Source organism: Aythya fuligula, chromosome 15 (genome assembly GCF_009819795.1).
Source record: "Aythya fuligula isolate bAytFul2 chromosome 15, bAytFul2.pri, whole genome shotgun sequence".
NCBI classification, from domain to species: domain Eukaryota; kingdom Metazoa; phylum Chordata; class Aves; order Anseriformes; family Anatidae; genus Aythya; species Aythya fuligula.
Window position 1 is genome coordinate 14,486,435 of NC_045573.1, and position 25,648 is coordinate 14,512,082.

At 32.6% G+C, this 25,648-nt stretch overlaps 1 protein-coding gene across 24 annotated transcripts in view; it reads right to left on the reverse strand.

The window, feature by feature from the left end:
* Positions 1-25,648, reverse strand: part of RBFOX1 (RNA binding fox-1 homolog 1) — a 681,896-nt gene that overhangs the window by 55,924 nt on the left and 600,324 nt on the right. For 22 of the 24 annotated variants that reach the window (XM_032197974.1, XM_032197969.1, XM_032197973.1 and 19 more), the window contains 2 exons: positions 17,477-17,557; positions 296-428 (listed from right to left, as the gene is read on the reverse strand). In XM_032197974.1, the coding sequence (XP_032053865.1) occupies positions 296-428; positions 17,477-17,557 (214 nt within the window). The remainder of the gene's footprint in view (positions 1-295; positions 429-17,476; positions 17,558-25,648) is intronic. The other 2 variants (XM_032197989.1, XM_032197982.1) reach the window with 1 other exon arrangement.

Consider the following 25,648-nt stretch of genomic DNA (forward strand, 5'->3'; position numbering starts at 1 on the left):
TCATCAAAAATACATCTTTAGCTGAAACAATTTCCCTGTTCCAAAGCATTTAGTCTCTAAGAGCATTTACATAACAATATGTGACACCTCAAATGCTTAAGGCCACCAACCATGGCAGTATAAATTACAGTCATTTTTCAATACATTGTGCAAGGTGTGCCACTTACAGTACTTGGATTGGTTGCATGCTGTGTTGGTTTCTGCAGTGAGACACGGTCAGCATGCACCACAGCTAAACACAGTTTGCAGCCTTTGGAGATTCATGGTAATAGGTAAAAGAGGCTGATCTCCTTACCCGCCATAGGCTGGAATTGGAGGAGGGGGTGCTGCTGCTCGAAACGTATTGTACACTGTGCGACCTCGGCCTCTTAGATGTGCACCTCTATAAGCAGCAGCTGCCGTTGCAGCTGGGTAGGGAAATCCTGGCACTGTGAAGAGAAGGAGAGGAAAATAAAATATTCAGTTCAATCTGGTGTTTGAAAACTACACAAAATACTGGTAATGTAGCAGCATAGTTGTGCTTATATTAAAGCATGGCCCATAACTAGATGAGGGCATTGTTGGATAACTAAATTATTAGTCTTTTACCAAGAGGCCTCATCTTCTAACAAAAAATCTTTTTATGCAACTAGGAGACGGCAAACTGGGAATTTATATAGCAGTATCACAGGTAGCACAAAAAGACACTCATTATTAAAAACAATGCTGTCTGTTGTCACTGATGCTGCTAAAAGGAGACTTTTGAGGCCAAAACCACCCAGCTCAGGCTCAAATTTATAGTACCAGAGAACTTTCCATCACATTATTGGATTTATCTTCAAAGTTTGCCGTGCTTTGAGTGGGTGTGCGATGTTGGACCCAGTGACCTCCAAAAGACCATTTCAATCTAAATTGTTCAGTGATGAGCTTCATTTTTGTTCAGAAAGTTGATTATTATTAGGTTTGAAGTTTGTTTCAACTGAAAAAAAAAGGTAGACCAAGAGCTTTCTCAGAATTTGAGGGTATATCCTGTTCATAATAGTACCTGTTATTTCTTCAAAGGCAAGAGTTACATAGTTTGGAAACTATGTATTTTATGTATCTATATTAATTCAGATCATATTAAGAGCCAATAGAAACAATTTAGACATATAAAGAAGAAATAAACTCATGTTTTATATTGTCATTGCAAGTAAATGTAAACATTAATTACCATTCCATGTGAAACAAAAAAAGTTCATCAGAAACTGAACAGCAATATAGTACTACACAGATTTTTTTTTCTTCAGTAAAATATTTGTAAAAGTTTTCACATTTTAATTAAAAAAAGAAAAAGAAAAAATGAAACTTTCTACTTTACTTTCTCTGCCAGTTTTTTAAACAATGCTTCATTATTCATTTATCTTCTGGACATACATTGTTGGCCAGTGTTAGAACAGGTATTTTTGGAACTACTTCATCAGTGAGATACAGAAAATTAAATCCTGCTCTGGTAACACTCTGGTTACTTTAGTTGTGCTCCACTGTATTGAATTATGTAAATTAAGTATGTAAACAGATAAATAAAGAATGCTTAGTAATGCCCTAATAAAGGAAAAAGAAATGGAAGAAATTATGTACAAGCTCTTCAAGTCTGAAATTTGACTTCAATCCAGAGTTGTGTTTCATCTGTTTTAGAATTAAATTTTAAAAGTAGCCTTAAATATGAAATAAAATAGAAAATTATCAACTTATAGATATTGCTGGCTGAACACATGAAGGAAAATACTGCAATTACGGTGACTTCATTACAGCCTTACAATTGTTGCTAGGCCCCTCTAACTGAAGAGTCTGGCCAGGAAAACATATCTGAAATGGTAGATATCTTAAATTATAAGCCTGAAGGTTATTCTGTAGCTAGATTTCATAAATGTAGTCTTAGGGACACTCCTGAACTACCAAGAATAAGAGAAATTTCTCTGACCTAAATGACAATGACAAAAAAAAAATAAAATAACGAAGTCTAACAACCTTTGAGCAGTTTGGACAACTTCTTCACTTACATGTGCATCTGTATTTTTCTACATACTGATAGAAAAGAGTTTTCTAAGAAAAACAGAAACAGTAATAAAGAATAACAAACCAACTAAAAAAAAAAAAAAAAAGTCTAAACTAAAGTTATCTAATGTATCTAACAACACAATGGGTTTCCAATCCATAATCTAGGAACCCCCATTCAAAGATCTGCTTCAGCAATTAATTAGTAGATACATCTACGTTTGGCGATATTTAAGGCAAGGAAGTAGTCAACACTCTTTCAGTGAAACACTCAGGGTCCTAGACAATCTTTCTTCTGTAAGATGTACTGTTTGAAAATAATTCACCAATTCCTTCATATAGCTCACACCCTAGACATGTGTATGAATAATGGAAGAAAGGAGTAACTGTAGCTCTAAGAAAATTCCAACTGGAATTGTGCAGAAATTATATGGCAGACACTGACGATATGTCTGCATGAATTCCTAGTGTGTTTTGTTTTGTTTTCCTTTTAATTGTACCATTCAGTATAACTTTAACACAGATGGTTTAAAGTATATATTTTGCAGTAATTGAACATTTATCCTAAATACTCTCTTCGTCATGGTAGCCAAACCTTGGCAAAAATTACAGATCTTTGGCAGTGAACAAAGAAATATTAGTGCAAAAGCAGAGCACCTCAATCAATGAATGAATACGAATGAACAGAAAATATTAAAAAAATATATGTATATACTATTTTATTATTATTACATATGCATATATAATGAGAAATAAGTCTCTCTCTTTGCATGTGATTTTTCTTATGAAAGAGGAGAAAAAGCTAGAAATTCAGGAAGAGTCACTTAGCCCCCAAATGTTTATCAAATCCAGAACCTACATGTATAATGGAAGCCAAACCCAGCATTCATGGGAGATGGTAAGATAAGGCAGGGATTTCTGACATTTTTAAAGGATCTCTATATTTTCTGATGTGTTAGAATGCAAAGCCTTAAGTTATTTCATTGTTTTGCTATGCTCACCTTGTGTTGCCTCCTTAAGAAAATCATGAAGCATAAAATATCTATAGTAAAGCAAAACCGTAGGAAATCTTACAGAAGCATTTAGAAGTTAGAATAATGGTTTGGAGTTCTGTAAAGAAGACAAGACATAATGGAAGATAAGCCTGAGAAATATGGAACTAAGAATGACACTGCATAGTCCTGTGAGAAAGTAAGCTCATATATGCACTAGAATTATATCCACTCTCCCAAAAAGTGACGGGTCAGCCATAAAAACAGAGTATGTGAAAACATGCCTTCTAATTGCAGGTAGTATTATTAAAGATTATAATTATTGCCAGAGGTATAATAATTGGCAAGATCATGTCATCCTACATTCGAGTTCAACAAAAAAATTATGCTACTCATCCCAACTGAGAAATCATGTGATTAGGAGTATGCAATAATCACAGAATTTATTTTGCTACCAACTTTTTAATATCCTTACTCCCAAAATAACCAGAAGTAATGCCACTAGAACACAATTGAATGATGGACTTAATAAAAACAATTTTATGAAAAGAGCTCTCCCATCAGGAAGCATTAAGTAATATCAACCAGCCCCAGAAGCAATGAATATACTAGCCAGGAAGTGTAAACATTTAATGACTCAAAGTTTGTAGGTCAACCTTCCTTAGTGCCTCAGTGCCTAACTACTGAAACTAAGTCAGTGAAAATTCAATTATAACGGCACTGAAAATGTGTTCAACTCTCAGCTGGGAAACATCCTACTCCACTTCTTAACAGAAGTACCTTGAATTTATCAATGTAATTTGATGACTAGAATTCTGACGTGTAATAGGGAAAAGGCAAATTTTGCCAACTACATATCATTGGTGATAATAATGATGTTAAATACAAAGACAGAAGTTTCTAAGGACTGCATGAGGGAAAGATACCTTTCATCCCAATCGTATTTGTGTTCATAGATGAAATTTAATTATATCTGAATTTCTCCCCAAAGATATCATATATAAGCATTGCTTTTATTCATTTTTTATTAAATTAACATAACAGGTAGTGGATTTTCTAGACACCACATCTCAATATATGCCTTGGAAAACAAAGACTGTCTGAACACTGACAAAGCTTGAGTTCCAAAAAGGGGGAACACATCCTGATTAAAAAATACTTAGGGGTTATACACTTTAAAGTTTTAAAGCCCTGAGATAAATGGAAGAGTAGCAGATGTAAAAAACAACAGGGGGCAGATTTTGTATCAAAGCCATAAAAATATACAGCCATTTTAATGGGCAATTATTCTTTGAATTTTTGCTGTGGTTTGAATTTGTATGAGCGTGCCATATGCCTCAAGAAAGGTGTGCCATCAAAATGGATGAATGAATCTACCTCTCATCACTCCTAATCTCTGTACAAACTATCAGGTCATCTGCTATCAAGAGTTTTCCAATGTTTAATCTTGAAGAATTTTAATGCTATACTGTGTTGAAATCAGTTTATAGCTAATTTACTGCAGAGTAGTTTAACTGTTAGAAATGCAGGAAGACACACAAATATTACTCCCATAGTTTAGGAGGATCCCTGTTGAGGAAACATTTCAGAAGTGCTGGACAATAAATTACAAACAAAGAGGTATAATAGGTAACATGCTGAGAAAGGCTAAGCAGAATAATCTATATCATATTATCTGATATTTATGAAACAGAAATATTATGAATTTATCCTGATGTATGCTCTGTAGTGAGTTTTCACTTGACTTTAACAGCAATATGTAATATAAACTGTCATTGTTTAAAAGAGTTATAAAAACTGTGCTAAAGACAATGTATGTAGACCTTTACATTTAAATAAAAATTACAGTGCAAGTAAAAGCTCCATTACTACAGCTTTTAAAATAAAAGGATTTAAAAAATGAATATATGTCTTTAAAGTGTGAAAAGCTCTAGCAAACTAAAAAATAAAAAAATAAAAAAAAAATTCACCTATCCTTTTTGTGAGATGATTATCCCTGGGATCCAATTGTGAATTAACTGAACTCAAAGGAAATTTGCCATGTATGTCAAATATAGGCACAACTGGTCCCTTCTATTTCTTTAATTCAAAATAGAAACAATATATTTATTTTTAAAACAAAAATAGTGGAACAATGATTTCCTTACCATTGTACAGAAATACATGTCAATATTAAATACTGTTGTTTAGGAAAGAATAAATCTGGATTTTCGACAAACAATTTCTTATAGGATGTTCTCATTTGAAATGCATTGAAATGGAAAACAAAAATCTCTAATTAATGTACAAGTCTAATCACCATTCTCCACATGGAAGAGTAATTTTTCACTGTTCATTTGCTCAGTGTAATCTCAAAACTGACATAACAGAAAAGCAATGGCCTATAAATCTGCTCTCATTTGTTTCTTTAATATTCAAATTCCATTGAACTACAGCTGCTTGTTGCTGCAGTCTATTACAACATGCAAAACTGTCGATAAAAATATTATGAAAGGAAAGATGTGTTTCTTCATGGCTCTGTGTGCCATTTATTTTGAAAAAAAATAACAATAAATGACTCATGGATTGTCCCTTATTTTGCTGCACGCTGGGCGATTAGTGATTACCTTGCTGTAAATTGACATGGCACAAGGAAATTGACACAGCTCTGATTAATTAACTTTTTATGTGAGAAAGTTACTTACAAAACACTGCACACTGTAATTGAATCCCTTCACACAACACTACTGCATTAAGTTTCCAAACAAATCCAAATTAGTCCAAAATTTCACATAAATTTTGTGACTTTTTTTTTTTTGTAGTTAAGTGTGCCCTGAAATATTATGTCAATCTTTCTAGAGAGAGCAGGCATTGGCAGCTGGTTTAAGGCACTGTTTTCAGGTTTTTACCTATTGAATCCTCAGATATTTGAAAAAACAAGATTTGAATTTTTTTTCCACACCACATAATCAACATAATCAAATTAACTCAAAAAATATGCATAGCATATTTTAGCAAAAAAGCAACTGCCTATTTAACATGCTTATTCCTATGCTAAATTGTATAAGGATAGTTGGCTGTTCCAACAAAACTTGCTGTTTAATTATCTTTGCCACAAATATGCTTTCATATCCAATTGGTTTATTATACCAAAAATTACTTGCACAAACTAAACACACATCTAGATTTCTTTATAATTCTTTTAAGTATAAATGGTATTAAAATTTCCCTCCTCCCCCCCCATCTTCTCTAGTGTACAAATAAACAAACTGCCATTGGATTCTACATATATTGACACCACTGTATGTCAGGAATTTATAACCCTTAGAAAAATATCGTGATGCCAAAACATGGACACTGTCTTATCTTTTTGTCTAAACTTTTTTTTTTTTTTTTTTTTTTTTTTTTTTTTGCAGTGAGGATGACTGAGCACTGGAACTGGTTGCCCACAGAGGTTGTGGAATCTCAATCCTTGGAGATGTCCAAAAGCCACCATGTGAGCACGGGCCTTGTCCCCCTGCTCTGGTGGCCCTGTGGGAGCAGGGAGAGGAGCAGATGGACACAGAGGGGCCTCCATACTCAGCCATGCTGTAATTTGGTCGTTCGGTAATTCTATGCTTGTTAGAAACGTTTCATTCTTTTACTACCCTGTATGTTTGGCCACCTGAGTCCCTCAGACATCAATGGATTTATCCTAACAAGCAGAAGAAAATGGGGGATATGGAGGAATAAAAAAATGAACAGATAATTGAGATTTTTTTATTAAGCTACATGATTACACTGACCTACAACTCTGAACAACTGCTGGTCAAATTACTTATGATGTGTTTAATAACTAAATAAGGGCATTGCACAGTTGATGTTACAAAGAATAGTTGACTTTTCACAAAAGAAACTGATAACAAACAAGAAAATGCTCAGTAGGTAAAAACAAAAACAAAGCAGCTAGACCACAAAGGAAAAGATACAGAAGCCACATTTGATCCTAAATTGAAGAATAATCTTCAAATGTAGATGTTCAAACTGATGAATAATTTCTCTTGTCTTCTTGGTTACTGACATCTAGAAGTTTCAAGCAAATGGAAAATTTCCCCTGTGTTTTCACAAACAGGATTTCTGAGACAAAGTAAAAAGGACATGGTTGTACAAAACTAGATAAAAAATAGCATTACTATAGAGATGAAAAAAATCAGTTGTTTGTTTATTAAAGTCAATTACATGGTGACAAGTTCTGTCTAGATGACACAAGGATTCATTAATAGTGAGGAGATTTGTAAGTTACAGAACTCTGTTATTCCATTAGCATGTTAAAAAAGGGGGAAAAGAAAAGTTTTAATATAGCCTATGATGATTTTCAGAAGGAACTAAATTTAAAATACCATCCAATAAAGTGACATTTTTGATGTTCTATATGTCAGAACTCATATGAGTTTTTGACTGTCCTGTAAATGCATGATTGCTCAGTAGCTTATATATCCAAGCCACTAAAGCTCAATGGAATTAAGCTATAACAAAGAACATTGTCAGAAAATTGCTGTGTTGGGAAAATTCTAAGCAGGAAGTGACAGAAGGAAAAAGTAGATGGCTAACCTAACCCAAGCCACAGTGGAGTAATTGTCACAAAAAAAATAAATAAATAAAAATAAAAAAAAAAATTGCAAAGAACCATATAGGCATTAAAAATATGAATACATCATAAATACTTATTATGTATGAAATTCAGCTTGAGGAAGAATTTGGAAGATTGAAACTAGATGAGGTTCCTTCCAAGGTCCCTTCTTACCCTAGCCATTCTATGATTCTAAGAATTCTGTTATATACATGTTTTTAAGAGCCATAACAACTGTTATTAAACTGACAATATAAGGAAGACTGACACTAAAGTCTTTTTTGGAACTAGATGTGACACAGAAACTTGAAAACCACAAAATTAACAACTGTCCAAGTGACTAACAGAATGACTTGATAAACATAGTCAACTGTGTTTCCCTAGCTACTGAAAATGAAAGGCATCTTTCTAGATCCTTTCTAGATGCAAAGTCAAGCAAACAAGAAATCTGCATATAGGACTCAACACAATGGATATTATGTACAATAACATCATAGATCATGTTCAAAAAAAGGAAAAAAAGTAATTGTCACTGCTTCACTGCATTTTGAGAGGACTAAGTCCTGACAGGTAACCATGAGTACTGCCAAAAGCCAGGCACCATATCTCCATTAACAGGATAACACAATGTCATGTGAGAGTCACAGCTGTCTTTGGTCAAACATGATCTGGATTATTTGAAGCAAAGGACAAAGATACAATCCACGATTAACTATAAAAAGATGTTATAAGCACCCTCCTAGTCATCTTCCCCTACCCAATTGTAGGATGGTGTATAAATTAAAAAAAACGCCAGTGGCATGCAATTCAGTATACACCTCTCTTTATAATACTCTTCATTGTACCACTTCAGACACACTGCATCATCACGACACAGATTAACACTAGAATAAGTAAAAGCAGCAAAGCACTGAAAAAAATAAAATAAAATGAAGGAATTAAATTAAATCCATATTTACAGATGTTGCAGAACAACAATACATCTTACTGATGAATTATTAGTCACCATTTAAAATACTTATAGAGGGTAAAGGGATAGTTATCCTGAAAACAGTTGCAGAAGGGCAATATACCATGATGGAGAATGCAGAAAATGCTATAAACAAGAATTTCAGACATAGCTACCAAAAACAAACAAACAAACAAAAAACAATCAAGAAGATATTAGGTTCACAGCAGAAAAGAAAGCCAATCTGAAACATGGCTGTAATATAACACCAATAAAAACACTTTCAAGAACACATTGACTGCCACATATATTACTTTGCTGACTGGAAGGAACATACACCTGTAAAACAGGCACAGGAAGCAAACTAGATACCAATGCCCACTGAAGTGGTTTTCCTGGCTAATAAAGTAAGCTGTTTTTAAAAGAGGCAAGCAGCAGCCACACAACTACACAGACAAAGAAGGTCAAGATGGGTAGATACAAGCAGATTTTTATCAGGAAGCAGAAGGGTACTCATAGTTTTCATGGAGGTTCAGAAAAATTTATTTTTCACTTCAGCCTAGAGATCTGCATAAGTTTCACCTTACCTATTGGCAGTGGTTAATAGATGTCCGTTAATAAGTATTGTGACATATCTTACCAGAAAGGGGAATGAAGCACTTAAAGCAGTCATGGGAAACTCTTGAGAAGTATAATTTTGTTTTAGAAACACAACCGTATCTGACTAACTGATGACGTATTGGTGATACTGTTCAAAGAATTAAGCATAACCACAATCCTTCTGTACTGTCTTTTAACAATTCTTTTACGATTCTCAGAAAATGAGGAAACTATTACCATGTACATTGAAAGTTTATATAACTAACCTTTCCTCCTACTGGCAACTGCGCACGTGCACAATACCCATTGTGATTTGTTTTCTGGATAAAAGGGCCTAATAGAATCTCTCCTGATCTACTACAAAGTTCATTATAACTCTTTATAGTAAATTATTTTTTTTGTAATTACCTGTTTTCATATTTTAAAATATATTTATTATACACAGCTACACTTCTTGCAACATTTAACAGGAAACTGAGTATAGATGTGAACTTTTATTAGCAGTACAGAGAAGATACCTCTCTAACTTTGCACACTACCTATTTGGCATGTGAATGGTACATGTTTAAAGTGTTAATGAATTCCACAGTTAAAGCAAGTCAACAAGACTTCTTTGTTTTCTTTATTTTTAGTTCCTTCTTGCACATTTCAGTGATGTGCTTCACAGACTTTTGCATGAATATTTTTCAGTAAATACTAACCAATTTTTCAACTGATGGCTTACATTCAATTTATTTTATTTTATTTTTTTTTTTTTAACAGGTTACTCTCAAATTCACGCAGCTTACATACATGTAAATGAAACTCCTTTCAAAAGAAAGGAATTGTTTTCCTATAGCAAAGCTAGAAGTATCTGGATAAATAGCCTTCAAGCTACTAAAACATTTAATTTTGAAATATAAAAGGCCTTATAGAAACAACCCAAATTGTGTTATATTGATGATGTTAAAAGTAAATAAAATCATTAAGACTTTACAATCTGATTAGAAAACTTTACAAGTGACATAAGTAGATCACTGCAGCCTATCTCCACTACAGCACAAATGTTGAGTTTCACAATCATAAGGGTCCTTTTTGCTAAACAGAAACTGCTTGAAAAAGGTTTGCAAAATCAAAGTGCCATAGAAAACTGTCTAATAATATGACATAATTTACTTGATTTTTAAATCAAGTGAATATATTTTGGAATAACTCCATTCCAAATCAGCATTTTAAAAATTGTAAATCTAATCTGAGAAGATAAACAGGACTTTCAGAACAAAGAAACAACAACCTTGTTCTCATTACAGAGAATGAATATCATATATGCCAACTAAGGTCAACTGAAACTCAAATGTAGTGTTCAAAAGCATTTTGGTATTTTTATCTTTTTTTTGTTGTTGTTGTTGTTGTTTTTTTTCCTGAAATTGTTTATATGTGCAACCTGTTGATTTCTAGTAGAAGACTGTAACTCTTATATTCAATAAAAATTTCTTAGTATAGCTGCTCCTCCAACCCTGCCTGAGTATGTCATTCCTTCACCATTTTTCCTTAAAGTCCCTTCTCAAAAATAACTTTTTAAAAAATGCCTTTCCCACCTTAGCCCTCTCCTCATGTAAGTGTTGTAATTTCATGACTGGAAGTCTTTATTCCCTTAAAATAAATCAGTAAATAACAAAAACAAAAACAAACAAAAAAAATCCAAGAAAAAAAAAAATCACTGAATCAGTTAAGTATGCTAAGCATGTATGCTCAAAATGTCTGAATTCAGAGTCATTTATTCTTTCCCCAGGTCCTCTGTTTTAGCTGGCTACCTAGGTCATCAGATTTTGATAACAGAAACCATTGTTTCCATGCTTGTCTCTTAAGAAAATTTTTGGCATTAAAAAAGCTACTAGTAATTTTAACATGTCTCCTTTGCTTTAAGTTCTTGAAGTTTGCCTTAAGGGGGAGGGACAAGAAAAGCCCCTGTAAAAAGTAAATTTCACTTTCTTAAGATATCTTCTTATTATTGATATCTCATTTGTTAAAATTTTCATACAAACTCACTAAGCAGTATTTTGAGGACCATGAGGACCAGGAAGGGTACTTTTAACATTATTCCCGGGCTACTACTAGGAGATTCTTTCTCTTCAATTAAAAAAAAATAAATCTATTATTAATTCAGGAAGCACTTTGTTGGCTTATTCACATAACTCATTTGCAAAGGTACTCAACTTTTTTTTTTTTTTTACAATAGGCAATTAAAAGTAGACAAAACCAGAAAAATATGTAAATACAATCTACTGATATATATATATATATATATTAATTATAATGAATTGACCTGCCATTCCATTTTAAACTAAGAGAAAACAGAGCAATTAAAAATTCAGTTTGCAAAAATCTTTTTACATTTAATTTGCAAATAATACAACATCGGCAAGTTATATCATATGATTGCCCAATCAATTCAACTAAGACAAACTTACTAAACAATTGCTCCTCTATCAACAATAAAATCTCAACAAATAAATTAATAGAAACCATAACAATGATATCACAACAATTTAATAATTGATGTCATTACCATAAAGTACATGCCTATTTAGATAAAATATGGTCTCTTATGTCTTACATGCAAAACCCAGAAATGGATGTACCAACTGCCAGGAGCACCTAAGGTTTGGTTGCTTGGAGTCTCAAGATAATATCATAACAGGGTCATCATTACAATTCTATGTTCACGTAATTAGATGTGAACAGATTAAACCTGAAAAAATCAACTGAATGGAATATTTCCACTAATGATTCTGCTCAAAAGTGCATTTTAAATGACCTTTTGAAAATTTATGTTTTCCTCATGTAATCTTTTGGTACAGGAAATATCCCAGAATGTAATATAAATGTCAGTCCATTGGTAATTCCTCAGTAAAATAAAACCTGGAATGCTTTTAGTGAAATAGAAAAAAAAAAAAAGAAAATAGTTTAACAGAGCATTTTTTTTTTTAACTAATTCACAAATATTTCATAAGCCAAGTAACTTACTTTTAAGTGAAGATATTCAAAAGAAATATTGAATAGACTAGTTTACTTAATTGTCATTTCTACAGAACAATGAATCCTCAAATAATCTAAATCCTTCTGTTGGATATGGTGTTCATACTTGGTATTTATGATTTTCCTCATCTATTCCATGCATATCAACAAAGTCCTGAACTATCCACTGGAACCATCCTTCACCTATGAAACAAAATACTCACAGGAAAAAAAAAAAAAAAGAAAAAAGAAAAAAGTTTATATATCTTTTTAAAAGCAAATGAATTTATCATATATGCGTTGATAAGTCTTTTAAATACAGAACATATATTTATAAAAGCAAAATTCCCATAATTTAATGTAATTTATCCTTTAAGATTCTGCTCTAGATTTTCATTCTCTACTGGCACCTAATGAATAAGTCTGAATCGGGAGGATTATTAGGATAATTTTGGAACATTTAGGAATTTTTCTCATTTGCTTTAAAAGAACTTAAACATTAAAAATATTTTTTGTCAAAAATATTAGAGGAGCCAAGGTTTCTAGGGAATTTTCTGAAAGAACTGCCTTCCCACCTTTCAAAAACATCTCATCTTTGCCTTGTTGTTTTCTAGTTGCTTATAAGCTAAAATCCCAGGGTAACATAGTTTATTGTTTTAATATCTGTCTGACGCAAAGAAAAAGTATTCTCTGGTGAGTGCTTATCTGTCATATGTATTTCTGTGAAAGGAATATCAAGACAAATAAGATGTTCTAGGGCATATCATGGGATTATGAATTTAGCACTGACTGAATTCTGTTTAAAAATAATTGAAAAGATAAATACAAAAAAAAATATCTGCACTGATATTTTGAGGATGGAAATCTGAAGAGCATTCAATTTAAAATATTTTAATTATAAAAATGCTAGAAAATATTTTAGTATGGCTAGAGAATAAATACCCAAATTCATAAATGGAACAAGCAAAATAAGAGGAAAAATATTTTTAACTGAAACAGTTAAAACAAAATTCTAATGATACAAAGGACGTTGAACTTACTTTGTATTAATTAAACTCAATGTAATGCCATTCATACAGAAGTGAATAACCAGTGATCTGGAAATTCATTTAGACCATTAGGTTAATTACAGAAACTGATGGAACTTTCATCAGACAATTACAATTAAAGAAAGAGAACAATGTGGGACAGATTTATAAGCATTTGTACCTCCTCCTTCCTGTATTGCTGTATTCTACTACAAATTCTCATAAAATTGTAATAAATACATGAACTAAAAAATAGGTCAGCAACTTCATTTGCCCTTGAGTGTGATAAAATAGAATAAATGAATATCTGTGTTTTCATTTTTTTTCTTTTCTTTTCTTTTTTTTTTTTAATTCTGTCATTATATGACAGAATTTTTAATTCTGTCATTATATATGAAAAAAATATTTTTAATTAAATTAAAAAAAAAGAAAATTTATAGAAAAGAGCATGTATATTTTGGTGCCTATAAGCATGAAAAAACTGTAATATTTAGAAAATGTAACCTAAGACTGACTTCAGTTTAAATTGTATTCTTATTGAATTTGAGGCAGAAATCTCTTCTATGGGCATGCAAAACATTTGGGAAATACAGGCACTCATCTGTGAATCATAAAGGCATACAGCAATTTATTATTTTACCATATGTCAGCTGTTCAGTGCAGTGAACGGTCCTGGAATACATACTCAGAAAAATATACTAGCAGAATTGTAGAATCATAGAATCCATATTGTATTCTATATGATTCCATGATTCTATGAATGGTCCTATAATACATGTAATACATGCTCAGAAAAAAATACTAGTAGTTACTGTAGTAACTACTGACTCAGGTGTCTTTATTTTTACTTGGACCTAAAATAAAGCCTAAAGGTTACAAAGATCAACATTTTGATTTAGAGAGTGAAAAAAATTTAGCTTTCATTGAACTTTTATTAGCATTTGTAATTCTCTCTGTCATTGCTTTCCATGGAATCTGAGTATGCACAACTGTAAACTTTTGAAAAATCTGATGCACAGTTGTTGGCTGGCTTCTTTTACCAGCTAGTGCTTAGTGAGCTGGAGGACGTTGATCAACTACAAAGTTTTCTACTAGCAGATGCATCTCCTTCTCATTAAAGGGTATTATCCAGCAAACAGAGACAGACTATTCAGAGGGGCACCCAGATGGAAGACAAGAGACAACCACCATAACTTGAAAGAAGAGAAAATTCCACTGGATACTAGTCAAAAGTTTTTCACTGCTAGGACACTCAAGCATTGAAACAGATGACCCAGAAAGGTTGTGCAGTCACCATCATTAGAGGTGCCCTGAGCAACCTGGTCCTTCCAACCTGAATAATTCTATAATACTGCGAATTCATGTCTTCCTTGTTTCCCATTTTAGTTTTGAGCACTAAGTAATTAATGAGGAAAAAAGACACTTAAGAGTTTCTAAAAGTCCTTGCATAAAATCAGATTAGTATTTATGCCTTTTCTCTCTCTCTCTCTTTTTTTTTTTTTTTTAATCACACTTAACCAGCTATACTATTGTCTTTTACTGAGCAGCAATACAGTCAAGAAGTTAAATGAGAAATAAATCTAGACAAATATAGAAAACAAATATTTTACCACTATGTTTCCATCATTCATTCTGTATAGAATATAACTCAGGAACAAAACACATACAAACAAGTTAAAGATAATAACATTGCTAAAAATGAGGACTATCCTCTTCCAAATATTTGAAAATTCCACAATGCCATAGCATTTAATGAAATCCAAACTTTTCAGCTTTGAAAATCTCAGCTTCCATCCAAATGATTATGAATTTAAAACCTGTTAATACTTCCATTGTAAGTTGTTCTGAAATATTATACAGTTACAATCCTACCAATAACAGAATAAACGATTAAAAAATTATTCAAAGATGAAGGCTACGATTCTGTTGTCTACATGGAATAGTAATAGCAAAAATATTAATCTCTTAGATGTTAATATTGATTTATCAGTTTATTCATTTCAATATTAAAAATGTTCATCAAAAATAACATTGTCCAAAAGAACATCATTAAAATACCAGAAGAAGGAAAATGAGACAAAGTTCAAGGTTAATTCCCATCCAATTCCTATAGAAAATAAGCTATTTTACATCTTTACTGAAAAATTCTTAATAAGGAGAAATTAATAAAATAATTACAATCATTAGTAATTGTAATAATTTCATTAGTAAGAGTTGTGAACCTGTGGGGACAACTACATTTTGGCAATATGAAATGCTATACATAAAAACAGAAATCATGACTTGCTGACACACAAATTCAACAAAGTGCAGTAACTTCTACTGCAAGGACTACTGGCAATCTCTATTATGAAACCGTATATTACACATTGCCCAGTGGGATGCTGATAGGCAAAGTCTGTTTACTTGTATGTTTGGCATAATTGAAAATAAACACGTATTTGTTAGGATCTCATTATTCAAGGAGCATGACTGCAAATAGATTTTCCAAAGGGATTGACCCATGAGAAATAATATAAACAGTGAAGTACAGAGCTTAGCTAGCTATTACAATGGCTATGTAGAGATTTAATAAAATTGGATATATTGTAAGATGTAAACAGCCCCAGAAATAAATTTGCTAGGCTATAACACAGGGAGATAATGGCAACAAGATGAACTTAAGAAAGGCTTTATTTGGAGTACATTACAGAAAATAAAAAACAAACACTGCCCCTCTCCTGCCAAAGAAGTTCCTTAACAGTGAAATGAATGGAATGTTTGTATAGTTTTCTAAAAATAGAATCTCAGATGCATGAGATATTTCAGTCAAAAAGGTGCACTGAAAGGTGCACTAAAAATGTTCTGTACGGAAGAATCCCCTATTGATCTATACAGTATTTCATAGTAACAAAGTAAGTAGTGTAGGGATCTCTGTAACTACAATGACAAAAAAAAATAATGTTTGGGAAAGGTGACAGTACAAACTATTCCTGCAGTATTTGGAAGCAAATGCAGATTTAATTGATAACTTCAGTTCCAATTTAAAACACTTAATGTATTTTCTTTTTTAATATGTATTTGTAGACTCCTGATTTGAAAGTAGATCCTGTATCTATAGTTTAAAAGCAGCAGTTCTATGGATGACATTGTTCCTAGCCTTTGACATAAGAGTTATATCACTGTAGAGATGATCACTTTTGAACTCCTTTTCCTCATTTCTGGTTTTAATTAGTCAAAGAAATTAATTATTTTAGAAGTCTTTAGTACCTTGAAAGAGAAGAATTTGCATTCTACAGTGAATACAATCTTCCTAAAGAGCACATACCATAATGTTGTTAAATCAGACAATTTATAATATTTTATTTACAGAGAACTGCTAGGAACTCATAGCAAATACTGCTGTTCATTTTAATTCATCAAGAAAAAAATATCTATGCTGCAACAAGGAGAAGACATTCTAGTTGATTTGTAATCAGCAATTTTTGTTTCAATGGATCATTTCAACAGGCACTACATGAAAAACAAAACAAAACAAAACAAAACAGTGATTTTCTCATCTTTGGCTACTTGCAGTGTTGTACCTATTAATAAACATAATTATTACTATTTCATTTGCCTCTTCTTCTGACTACATTTCTGAATGGGCATCAGTGGCACCATCAGTACAATATGAAACATTTTCAGCAATTAGTTCCACTTCTGCTTCAGAATTTTAGAGGAGACCAAGGTTTTGTACAGGAAAGCAGCTGATGGCCACAATCATTAGTAATTATAATAATTACAATAATTTCATTACTTCTCAATAGTTTCAGATTCTCTTTGCTGTTTTTATTAGTGCACCTTCTTATAATTCAAAATATTCATTTTGCACAAATTTTTCTTTTTCTTTTTTGAAAATAAAGAAATAAAACACAACCTATTCACATCTATTTACTTCCTTGACCCAAACAAGTGGTAGCATGTTATGAGACTTCTTGTTTATTAAATCAAAGTTGTGACCAGGAAGGAAAAAGAAACACAACTTCATCTTCTACAGAAAACACAGAGTATACAACATTACTGGAAAAATAAATAAAAACAGTTTTACTGTAGACCTTTTGACCAGTGCAGTGTAGAACAGGCCTTTTATTATTTTAAATAAAATACAGTTTGCGAATAAAGATGCAAGTAAAATGAATTACCTGAATTATCTGTTAACATTACTTACCACATTTACCTTAACAAAAGCTATTGCAAAAATTGACAATTTTATGGGGCTTTATTCACATTAATGTGCTTTTTTTTTCACAAAACAGAAAAAAAAATAGCCATAACACTAGCTTACTTGTGGATGTGTATACTAGTGAACTGGGGGCACTGTACACGGGAGATCCCTCCTGGTTTGCCTGGCACAGCAGCACCCTGCCTACAAGAAAGAGAGAGAGAGTGGTATCTGGTTTTGGAACACTTCAACTAAACCTCAGTTTTTATCTTAAAACAGAAATAAAGCCATAACTGAAGCAGTGTAGTGAAGGGGCCCTTTATGTCCTTTGACTTCAAAACAAAAAGAGCCCCCAGTAAACACATATAATTGTACATTGAAAAAAGCAAAACACAGACATCCCCCCAAATCCAAATACTCTTTTTATCACATGGGCAAGCTGGTGTAAACTCTGAGCATCTACAGCATGCACCAGTCCCTCACCCCACTGCAGGTGCTCTCTCCCTCTCTGCCCTGCATCTCTGGAGCAGAAGCTGCCTAATTAGCTAATTAGCTTGTGCAAAGCTCCTACTCCCATCACCTAGCCACTAAATTCTCATCTCTCTAACTTCAGCTGAAATGAGAGACTACTTAAGCAAACACAGCAGAGAAATCAGAACACAAAGCTTACATATACAGATATTAGGTCAAGTACGATCTGAGTTACATTGCTTAAATTAACACTGATGTGAGAGAAATCACACCATTATTAGTACATTAGTACATTATTAGTATTTTTTGCTTGAATGAGAAATACGTAAGCATATATTATGTTCCACTATATGAGGATTAAAAAACAAACAAAATAAATTAAACCATCAACCCCCCCCCCAAATAAAAGTAAAAATAATTTTAAACAGTGCTTAACATTTTTCATTTTTAAGAAATCACTGAAGTTTAGGATTGTTTCCTGTTTTTTTTTTTTTGTTTTTTTTTTTTTAATTTAATAAATGTAAATCCAATGCCTTACTGCTTCATCCTCTTTCTTTGTAGTTATATTTTAACATTCTTAGATGAATACAGATTTTACATTGAACAGAGGGAGAAACAGCTATACTTTTACACTAGGGAAAAACCTTCTCCACTTTAGGAATGCAGTCCACCAGGAAGAGCAGGCTGTGACACGTATGTTTTTGCAAATATACGTGTATGTACAATTGTATACACACATACAACATATATATACACTGACATACTTCAAGTTGTCAGAATTTATGAATCACAGATTTTGAAATATATTTACCTGAAAATTTGTGAGACATTAACAGAAGACATGTATTGCCTTATAAGCAAAGTAACTCAACAGAACCAAATCAAACAAAAATTTGGAAGGATGTTATGTTAATTATGTTAATGGAAGGATTGTAATGTTAATTACAAATGGTAGGCATGATTTCCATACAAAATTTGCCTATCTAACGAGAGCAATCCTCAATTTACATGTAGTTAACACACCTGAGTTATTTCAAAAAAAAAAAAAAAAAGTTTTGTTTTGTTTTGTTTTAAGAAAATCTCTATCATTAACCATTTCTTTAATCATCAGCTGTCAGTTGAGGTGGAAATATAGCAAATACTGAAAGAAAATAACTATTGTAATTTATACAATTTATACAATTTTGCTAAGAGCTGGAAATCTCATGAAATATTGTGCTTCCAAACTTCTCAGTCCATCGCATATCCTTCATTAATGGGCTTTGGCAATGCTTGATTTTATTTTCAGCCATCCGCTATTAATCAAAAAGGTAAAACAAGTTTTTAGTTTGTTTCTTGTTGGGTGGGGGTTGTTTTTCTTTTGATTGGTTGTTTTTTAACTTAAGACAGATCTGTCTATATTTCTGGAAGCTCTTAAATAAAGGAAATTCAGATACCAATGGCAAGCATCATTTTCAGGATAGTAGATAAACAATAGGATCCATCAACAAACTTGACAGTAGGAATATGTACATTGGAATGTGGATGTCTTTAAAACCATATAGATGCTTCAAAATTTGTGCAACTACAGAAGCCTGAAAATGTAAGATGATGGTATAAATGAGTTCATCCAGCTGAGTGAAATAAGAAAAGGAATTATTAAAAACAGTACTTTTCATCAGGTTTTATGAATAAATTATGTATAACTTCATGTATACTTGGTAAATACATAAAACTAAAGGTTTTCAAAAATTGAAGATTATAGTTAATCAACATAAATACTAGATATTTTTCCATGGTATGCTGCTAGAGATTTTACTAATTTTTGCAGTTAAAATCCTTATTACAGTTTTTCTGATTTCATCTCACACAAGTTTTGTTACTCTAGTCTTCTTATTTCTAATGAAAGTACTTCAAAAGGGATGCTCTTTGAATCCATATGATTACAGTGATTCAGTTTGATTCAGTGATTCCATATGATTCAGTTTGTTGCATAGAGCTTTCTAATGGCATTTTGACATTCTGCCTTTGAATTTGTACATAAAATTAACATCTAAATCACTATTATTAGATATTTGGGGAAAATATGGAACTTTCTAATTTTTGTAAGAAAAGGTTTCTTCTGAAACTCATTTTGTTATTAAAAATATTTAAATTGTAATTAGTAGAACTGGGTAAAGATTGAACTATTTTCAGTGAACGCTTCTGTAAAATGCTCAGAATATTAAAACAATCTTTAAATTCCCTAATGGAAAAAAAATATATATATTATTTTCCACCTGGAATGCTAAACTGTACCATGATAGAATAAAGATTTTTTTTAAGACGTTTTTAATATAAAGTGATTAATATTTCTCTTCAAACTGTAATTTAATAATATCATGAATCTGAGGAGCTTCAAAAAATTACAGTCATGCAAGAGTTCATACTTTATTCTACCATCCCTTCTGTACCAGCATGCTTAAGGCTGATATTTTCTCATTAAGAACAATCTGCAATCTGCATGCTTTTTTTTTTTTTTTCCCTCTAATATGAGCATTTACATATTTGGTCACAGAAGACATGTGACTAGTGATACAGGATTTTGGAGATTATCAACTGAAAGCCTCTCCCAACTCCTTCTGTCAAAAGGATCAGAAAAAATTAGCATACATATTTGAAGAGTGGATTCACTACAGGCACACCAGGTGCCTCCTAGGAGAGCTTCAGACAGACCAGTGGCAGAAGGAAGCTGAGGCAGCCGTGCTGCTAGGTGTAACGGGAGCAGCACAGTCTGCAGGGGCTGAGCAAGGCCGTGGGTTATCCTGCATGCAGCTGGCACCTGTGCTGCAGCAGGGCATGTTGTCAGTAGACAATAAGCCTGCAAAGAACCCACTGGTTCGCCACTCATCCATGGCTTAAGGGCTGGCAGGATGCACAAAACCATATTTTTCAAGCTCAAAAAATATTCCCACTCATACTTCTTTTCCTGCAATGTTTTCTCCTACAGCCTAAGATTAAAAATATAATGTTTCATTATTTTTTGTTGTTGTTGTTGCTGAAGCACTATTATTTTCAAGTAAATAATTACTCAAAAGTGTCTAAGAGAGTAAGGAAAATGATGTGAAATTTAATATTTCTAAGATGTTAAAATTCAGCCCCCAATCATCCAATATGTTTGACTAAAAGTATTTTTCTATTTTTTTCTACTTTCGAAAATATGCCTTCTTGTACGTAGTTCGCATTTACACGGCTTACATAAATTAATTTGTAAAGCATAACCATAAATGCCAATGTATTAGTGATGACCCACAAGTTACTCACTGGTTCATACAAAAATATGAAAAAGTTCATTGTATATCTTAAATACTTAGAGGTGGCTACATTAACAATGGAAGGACTTTCTAGTAAATTATAAATGATTTTCTATCACTTCTGTCAAAAATAACTTTTGTATCTAACTGGAACCATTGGGTAGCCAGAACTACAGACAGCTTTAAAATAAAGATCTGGAATAAGTTTAAAAGAATTTGCACAACTAGTTGAGTCTCTTTGGCATCCTTTGAGGAAGTATAAATTGAAAAAAGATTTTCAGAAGAAAAGATTGAAACCATTATTTAAAATTATGCTGCTGAAGCAAAATTAATAGTGGTAGAGCCTTGGGACTAGCTGTCTTTTGTCACAGAAAGTAGATAGAACTTTCAGAAACCTTCACTAACAGAACTGTACAAAGTTGATATACCATTATATACCATTATTAAGAACCCCAGTTTACAACGAAGCACCTGCCAGCATAGTTGTCTTCAGAACCTTTGCTCCCATGCAAAAAGTTTCCTGTTTACAGTACTTTTATTTATTATCCAAGATCTTTGGGGATTTACAAAAGTGAAGAGAATGGAGGTTGCACTTCATTACACTCCAGGGCAACAAATTATAACAACCTTAGTGTAAGCACATAAGCATTTTTGGTGACAGAAAAAAGCCAATATCCAGGGCTGGTCCCCATTGGGTATTAGTGCACAGGTGGATATAGAAACAAAGGAGGTTACTATATACAAGGAGATTTTGTGGAGATTAAATCACTCTAATCCATTCTGCACTCAGCTTGCCAGGTAAAGAAGCTCTTCTTTATAATATTTATTCTACTATGTTACCAATAGGAGGTTTTTACTGCTTTTAGCAACCAAGTACCAGGTCATACATTCTACAGTATTACTTACAGGTAAAATAAAATAAAATAAAATAAAATAAAATAAAATAAAATAAAATAAAATAAAATAAAATAAAATAAAATAAAATAAAATAAAATAAAATAAAATAAAATAAAATCAGGAAAGTAAATAAAAGCTAAGAAGAATATTTGCATCAGCAATTGTTATTTTATTTTCCTCTTTCTTCCAATACAGCTGGATGGTATATAGACCAATTTTCTTTCTGTTAGTTCTCTTTCATTTTTATCACTGTTCTTTGTACCTGTTACAACAAGAATTATACTCTTGTTGGTTTGTATATATAAATGGTTCAGAATTTGTATATGACCTATTAGCAGCAATTTTTACCAATCTCCTTTGGTTGCTGAGGGCATTGTTAAATGAATGAGTTGCTTGATTACTGGAGGAACATAGGTGTCAGGAATGTAAATATGCTTCACAGAATCATCTAGGTTGGAGGAGATCTCCAAGATCACCTAGTCCAACCTCTGACCTAACACTAACAAGTCCTCCATTAAACTGTATCACTAAGTGCTACATCTAAACATCTTTTAAAGACCTCCAGGGTTGGTGACTCCACCACTTCCCTGGGCAGCCCATTCCAATGCCTAACAACCCTTTTGGTAAAGAAGTTTTTCCTAATAGCCAACCTAAACTTTCCCTGGCACAACTATGTCTGCTGTTCCTATCCTCTCAACTTCTGTTCCATATACAACATATTAAGAAACCTATGAGGCTGAATTTCTCATGAACATGTCGGGAAGTTTGCTAGTGTACCAACAATCCTCATAAACAATCCATGTCAGCTCTTGATTTGCATCTCAAGAATGTAATATAATAATCACCTTTCCAGACAGAATTAGAATTACTTTTGTTGTGGTCTGAAATACTGTTTTATGATGTGTCATTTCAAATGTGCTCAGAAATATATGAGAAACACCTAATTAAAAGGCCACTGTTGTACATTAATACTGTATTGTATACAATAATAACATTGTCCATCTGACTGGGGAATCCACGCAGAACCTCCAACTTTGATGCATACTATTTGGTAAGTGTTAGCTTAGCCCTTCATTATCAGTAGTCAAACTTAGTATGCTTTTAAGTATGTTAACAAAAAAAAGTGCTTCTTGATTGCCACTTGGGACCTTTCTATGAACTGAATACTCCTCTTTTGGTTTAAACACAACCATGGCTGTATTGATTACATTAAATACCTCCATCTATTATTAACAAGGAATAAACTAATAGAATCCAAAAATACACACCTCCTTTAACCCTTTCTTCCGGTATGTCAAAAATATAAATAAAAATGATATTTAATTTCCTCAAAGTTATCTATGGATTTTCTCTTATACAAGAAAACTGAATGGCAGGGAGGAGAATGTAAAGCAGTTAATGTTCAAAGGTGAGTTCTTTAAGTCCAGATCAGTATCTATATTGTCTTCTGAAAGCTAACCTGAAATACATTCAGTTACTGAATAACCTATGCATACTTGCCTTCTGATAAGTTTCACGCAGAAAAATGAGAATCTGTACATTCTCTTATATTTATGCAATAAGTCCTTGATCCATATATAACCTTATATAGGTTCCTCGTATAGGTTATTAAAAATAGGGGAAAAAAGGCGGAAGGGGGAGGGGGTAGGGGTTTTCAAAGACATGTTATGGGATCTCCGCCTCAAAAAATCTGTTTAACTTTCCTTCCATAACTTTTCTGAGCATAGTGCATGGGTTTGTTTGTTTGTTTTTAATTATTATTTATTATCATTTCTTAGAGTGTCACCAAAACACTCAATAAAATTTGGCAGTGACTCAGAGAACAGCAATACATGTTGCAACCAACATCATTTGTAAGCTATCCTTCCAATTACTCTTTGCTTTTGGGAAATAGGCCTCTTTCTCCTGTTACATATGTGCATTGTCTGGTTTATTAAGTCATGCATTGGGTTTAGAAGGTTTCTATATCATCTAAGGGAAAAGCAGATGAGCAATCAAGTTTGCAGCTCTGGTAAAAGTTTTGTGCGAGATCCATTCTCTCTTCCTTCTGTAACTCATACTCAATCTAGCAAGGTGCTTCAGGACCTCTCTCTCCAGGATGTGCCATACCATACACAACTGGTCAGATTGCTTACCAGTATGTACTGCAGTGACTTGGATTGGGAAAGACATTGTGCACGGCACAACAGAAGTGCTGATTCCTGTGCAAATTCTTTTAAGCTCTGCTCCCATGTCAAGATCCTTTTCCAGCCCTGACAACATCATGAGTTACTTTAAAGCTTGACCCACTTCATCAGTGAAAAGCTGCAAGATACATGAACTACCGAGGCACTAAAATTCACCAGGATTGCCTTGAGAGGAATACATTATTCATGCAGATTCCCAAATTTTGTGAACATGAAAAAGACATTACAAAAAGGTAATGCAGTGTTTCCAAACTTTCCAAATGAAGTATGTGACAATAACTGTTTTTAGTGGTAACTTTAGGCTGTGCCATGGTTCTCTTGGTCTGTGGCAAAGTAATACCAACTTAAAAACAAACACTGACTTGTTTTTATTTTAATTTCATGCCAGTCTTACCATAGATGAGCTGTATTTTGTGCAAAGAATTTTTGTAATTTTTCTGCTCACAATATAAAGCAATTGCAATAAACTGCTCTCCCCAAATATAGTAAAAAAAATAAAAATTAAAAAAAAAATAATAAAAAAGTTAATCAACCATACACATTCCTTGTATTGTAACCAAAAAGAAAATACTGTGTCACACAAAGTCAGCTGCTGCTTATACCAAAATACCTAGGAAGGCTGGAGAGTTTCCCTATGCTTGTTAGATAATTTTTATAATTGGCATCCACCTGTAAATACTTACATACTGTCACAAAAAAAAAAAATCTAAAACTGGAAATAAGCTGTGTAATCATGTAAAAAATAGTGGTAGTGCTGTCAGTACTGCCCATAAGTGTAACTTTCCTGCAATGTTTACTGTATTTATATGTACCTGAATACACATTCATATATACATATATATGTAACTGACATTAACTGGTATTCACTATGATCATATACAGAGAAATGTGTCCCACTGAAGTTGTTCATGACCTTTGAAAATCAAATCGGTGTTCCTAATCTTTCTAGTTCCTCCTATTAGACTAACATATATGTAAATGATAGTTACTCTTGGTTCATTTAACTTGATCTTGGTTCACTTGCAACTTTGAGAAAAACAAACAAACAAAAACAAACAAAAAAATCCCCCAAGATATTCTACAGTATAAATATAAACTAAGCTGGTATACCAATTTTGAAACATAATAATTGGAAATATAAAACGCACTTATATTCAGCTGATAACTAAAATGGCCCACATTCATACATCTGCCTGATGAATAAGGGCTGCAGTATAAATAGAATCACAAATAAATGAAACTGGAGTTCTTCTGCTCAAATACAAACACTACAGTTTCCATACCCTTTCATCTTGTGTCAAGATGCTATTTTCTGTGTAAATTACCTATTTCAGTAAATCAATAAAACAGAAATGCAAATTTAATGCAATTAGATGCAGAGATGCATACTACTAATTTCTTAGTTCCAATGGATGCTGGTTTTAACTTAGAAATAAAAATCTACTCTGAATGACAAGCTCTATCTGAGA